Here is a 5,000-nt window from a genome sequence, read left to right on the forward strand (position 1 = left end):
CTTTCATCCTCTCTCGAATCACCTGTATTTTGTCGTGTGTGATTTGTACAAGTTCGGGTCCAACAAGTATCTTTTCCCCGGTTTCTCTCCAACACAGAGGCGTACGATACTTATGGCCGTACAGGGCCTCAAACGGTGCCATTCCAATTGTCGAATGGTAGTTGTTGTTGTAAGAAAATTCAATTAATGGCAGATGAGTATCCCAGCTACCACCGAACTCTAAAATACAGTCACGAAGCATATCCTGTAAAGTCTGAATTGTGCACTCAAATTGCCCGTCAGTTTGAGGGTGATACGCGGTGCTGAAGGCCAACTGCGTCCTAAGTTCTCGTTGTAACCCCAACCAGAATTTAGACGTGAAATGTGAATCACGATCAGAGATGATTTTAGTCGGTACACCATGTCGAGCGATAATTTCATCAACATAAAGTCGTGCCCATTTATACAACGGATACGATTCCAAAACGGGAAGAAAATGCACAGATTTCGTCAACCGGTCAACAATGACCCAGATACTATCATGCTATCGTTGAGTCTTTGGCAACTTCGTAACTAGGTCCATTGTTAACTACTCCCATTTCCACACGGGAACCTCAAGAGGCTGTAAACTTCCGTATGGCTTTTGATGCTCAACCTTCACTTTCATACAGGTAATACACTGCTCAACATAATGTGCAATATCGATTTTCATCCCCGGTCACCAGTAATCAGTACGAAGATCGTAGTACGTCTTAATGCTCCCTGGATGGATAGACATTCTCGATTTATGCGCCTCGACCAATACAGTATCTCGTGCACCACCAAATCTAGGGACCCAGATTCGGGTCTTAAAGACTTTCAAACCACAAGAGTCTTTAGATAAAGAGTCGACATAACCCACCATCCGTTCCGACTTGACGTGCTCAGGCTTCAAAGCCTCGTGCTGCCATTTTCGTATATCATCAAACAGATTGGTTTTCATAGACATATGAGCGATAGCATAACATACAAAATTCGAGTATGTTTTTCGACTCAAAGCATCCGCCACTACGTTGGCTTTACCCGGATGGTAGAGTATCTCACAGTCGTAATCCTTAACGAGCTCCATAGCACGTTGTTGACGCATATTCAAAGTCTGTTGATCGAACAAGTATTTTAAACTTTTATGATCGGTGTAGAGTTGACATTTTGTACCATAAAGATAGTGGCGCCACAATTTAAATGCAAAGACCACCGCTGCCAACTCAAGATCATGAGTGGGGTAATTCTTTTCGTATTCTTTCAATTGACGTGACGCATAAGCGATGACCTTTCCTTTCTGCATCAATACACAACCAAGTCCTAATCGTGAGACATCACTATAAACTACAAAATCCTCACTCCCTTCAGGTAAAGAAAGAATTGGTGCGTGTGTCAAACAATCTTTCAGAGTCTGAAATGCCTTTTCTTGATCTTTGGTCCACACAAACTTTGCATCTTTGTGAGTAAGAGAAGTGAGAGGAACATAAATCTTAGAGAAATCCCGAATGAAACGTCGGTAATATCCCGCTAGGCCGAGAAAACTCCGAATCTCTAAGGCATTCTTGGGTTGCTCCCATTTTTGCACTGCTTCAATCTTTGCAGGATCCACAGAGATACAATCGTCGGACACGTTATGTACCAAGAATTGTACCTGACGTAGCCAAAATTCACATTTTGAAAATTTAGCATAGAGTCGTTCTTTTCTCAACAACTCCAGCATCTGTCGAAGGTGTGCTGCGTGGTCGGTCTCAGACTTCGAGTACACAAGAATGTCATCAATGAATACAATGACAAACTTATTGAGCATCGGACGACATACTCGATTCATTAAGTCCATAAACGCAGCTGGGGCATTTGTGAGACCAAAAGGCATCACCAAAAATTCATAATTCCCATATCTCATACGAAAGGCTGTCTTAGGTACATCCTCCTCCCGTACCTTTAGCTGGGGCATAGAACCTTGCACCTTGAAGCTGATCAAACAAATCATCAATACGGGGTAATGAATACTTATTCTTAATTGTTACCTTATTCAGCTCACGATAATCGATGTACATCCGGAAAGATCCGTCTTTCTTCTTGACAAACAATACCGGAGCACCCCATGGTGAAGTGCTTGGTCGTATGAAACCTTTATTCAATAGCTCTTGTAGTTGATTCATCATTTCTTTCATTTCTGGAGGCGCTAGACGATAAGGAGTCTTCGTTACCAGTGTTGCACCTAGTATCAAGTTGATTTTAAACTCCACTTGCCTATCTGGTGGCAATCCAGGCAAGTCTTCAGGAAACACGTCTGGGTATTCACGTATTATTGGTACATTGTCCATAGTCTTCTTCTTCATCTCCTTTGTCGAATGTAGGACATACACTAAGAAAAACGAATATTCTTTAGTTAAATAATGTCGAGCCTTGAGTACAGAGATTACCTTAAGGTCGATCACTCGTCATTCACCGTAGACATATAAGAATTCTCCATTTTCCATCGAAATTTGTATCATTCGTCGCGAGCAGATGATATCTGCTCGGTTCTTCATCAACCAATCTATACCAATCACCACATCAAAGTTATGAATATCCATTGGAATCAAATCGACCGTGAACTCATGGTCATCTAAGTCTAATTTACAGTCTTTATAAACTTTATCAGCTACGAGTGTTACTCTGTTCGCAGTGTCGACATTGAAAGGTTTCTCAAGCATGATTGGCACAAAATCGAGGTACTGAGTATAATAAAGTGACACAAAAGAATTTATGGCTCCCGAGTCAAATAAAATACATGCAAGTGTATCATTGAGAAGAAAAATACCAGTTACGACGTCCGGTTCCTTCAATGCCTCCGCTGCTGTGATTTGAAAAGCCCTGGCTTGTGCCCTGGGCACCTCCTCCTTTTGGGTTGAAGTACCCACTCTCGTTGGTTGTTGTACCAAGGCTTTGCTTTCATCTTTTTTTATACGGGGACAATCTTTAATACGATGTCCTAACACTCTGCAGGAAAAGCATGCACAATCTCTCTGGGGACAATTCATCCTAAAGTGACCCACTTCACCGCAACAAAAGCATTTAATAACAGATCTATCTGTATCACACCGGCCTTGGTGTGTCTTTTCGCACCTCCGACAATCTCTTGGTGTGCTCGACTACAAAATATCACATTAGTTTTTTTTACATTTCATATCATAGTATCATTTAATACACATTCATAACTGAAGGCTAAATGCCTGACATGATGCGCGTGGGGTACTCTGAGATTAAATTCTTCTCTGGTTGGAGAATCAAGAGAACCGCTGTGTTGGGGTAGACATCATCCTCTCAGTTTGCGGACGTTTCGACATCGATTCATTATCATCAGGAATGGATAATTCATACTCACAATACTGAACGTATTCAACTATCTTGCTAAAACTGGAAACATCACGAGTTACCACAACACTTCGAATCTCCTTCCGTAGTCCTCCAATGAAATGTTCGATCTTATCCTGTTCGGAGCTCAGGAATCGTTGTACAAATCGTGCCTTCTTGTTGAATTCAGTTTCATAGTCTAGTATAGTCATCTTGCCTTGCTTCAGATCCAAGAACTCCTTTTCAAGACGCCTTTGTAGGTCAATAGGGCAATATTGTTCAAAGAACCTTTTCTGAATTCGTCCCACGTCAAACTGTTACGTGTCATCGCATCTAAAGACTCATACGTGGCATTTCACCACACTAGGGCTCGCTCTATGAGCATCGCAGAGGCATATTTTACTTTATCGCTATCCAGTACCTCGGTAATTTGAAACACCTTTTCTGTGTTCTGGATCCATTGCATCGCCAATTCGGGATCTGATTGCCCCGCATATTCTGTAGCACCACAGCTTTTGAAAGTTTTAAATGAAACCTGGTCGGACTTAGGTTTTGGTGCATCTCCGACTTCGTTTAAATGCTTACCACGATTGTCGGGTTCCATGGGATTGTTTTGATTATGTTCTTCCTCAAAGCGTTGCTCCATTTCTTGACGCTGTCGTTCCAGAACTGTAGTCAATCGATCATCCAAAAGTTTCAATAGTCATTCTGTACAAGGGGACAAAGCGGGATTTTCATCGTTCTCGGCACCTTCTGGAGCATTTATATTCAGTGTGGGGTTGTTTTCCCCAACATTTTGTGTTTGACTTAGCTCATTATGCTCCGACATTTTTGCTGAGAAAACAACACATATATGTTAAACACAATCCTACCCTTGGTCCCAACCCAACTTAGGTCTCTCCTACAGGTCCGTATCCCGTATAAATCATTGCCTAGTTACTATACGATCTCAATGCCTATGTTTAAGTCTAAATACCATTTTTGATATTTAGATCGCTTAAACCGGGACTCTGATACAATAATTGTAACATCGCGATTACACTAAAATAAAAAAACAAACTTTCAGGAATATTTAACCGATCAAAAAAAAAAAAAAATTCACCCAAAACCAAGACGGGATACAATTTCTAATTATCCACCAAAAGTTAAGTTTAGTTTGACCGGTAAGTCAAACATCCTTTGAAAATAGTTTAAACAACTTACAAACTAAGACTTTTACAAACCAAAAGTCGGGAAATTTGTAACTAAAAATTGGTAACTAAAAAATTGGAATCAACAGGTTACATGTATGATTTCGGTACCGAATCAAATCAACGTATCAAGAAGCCATACAACTCAAAACTACTTAGCGTCAATGAAACCATATCGATATGAATCAAACCGACGCGAAAATTTCCATTTCCGACCCAAAAATGGAATTAGCCCATGCCAAGCTCCAGATATCCTTTTTAATACCTCTAGAGTGCACATTTCAAATTTCATAAGCAAACAATAAAGCATTTCCATGTTATGGCTACACAAACTTTGACTATCCTAGATTGATTTCTGTATGCACCAAGGTCACTTGCAGACCTGTTTTTCATATCTTAGACCCATTTTCATGCCATCACCTCAAAATACCAAATAAACTAGACTCGCATAACTAACCAATGCAACTGACC

The 5,000-nt window shown here is 40.7% G+C and overlaps 1 protein-coding gene across 1 annotated transcript; it reads right to left on the reverse strand.

The window, feature by feature from the left end:
• Window positions 1–2,444: 2,444 nt before the first annotated feature.
• LOC112510818 lies at window positions 2,445–4,168 on the reverse strand. Its single transcript, XM_025116168.1, has 5 exons — window positions 4,054–4,168; window positions 3,761–4,008; window positions 3,283–3,653; window positions 3,042–3,137; window positions 2,445–2,985 (listed from the first exon to the last, which is right to left on the reverse strand). The coding sequence occupies exons 1-5, from the start codon at window positions 4,166–4,168 to the stop codon at window positions 2,445–2,447; spliced, it is 1,371 nt and encodes a 456-aa protein (XP_024971936.1).
• Between the last annotated feature and the right edge of the window lie 832 nt (window positions 4,169–5,000).

Source organism: Cynara cardunculus, assembly GCF_001531365.2.
Source record: "Cynara cardunculus var. scolymus isolate 2C chromosome LG 4, CcrdV1, whole genome shotgun sequence".
Taxonomy (NCBI): Eukaryota; Viridiplantae; Streptophyta; class Magnoliopsida; order Asterales; family Asteraceae; genus Cynara; species Cynara cardunculus.

Coding starts and splice junctions, on each gene's coding strand:
- LOC112510818 (XM_025116168.1), bottom strand. CDS start 4,168: ATGTCGGAGCATAATGAGCTAAGTCAAACACAAAATGTTGGGGAAAAC. Junction 4,009..4,053: donor AAATCCCGCTTTGTCCCCTT/GTACAGAATGAC, acceptor GATTGACTACAG/TTCTGGAACGACAGCGTCAA. Junction 2,986..3,041: donor AATGCTTTTGTTGCGGTGAA/GTGGGTCACTTT, acceptor CTTTTCCTGCAG/AGTGTTAGGACATCGTATTA.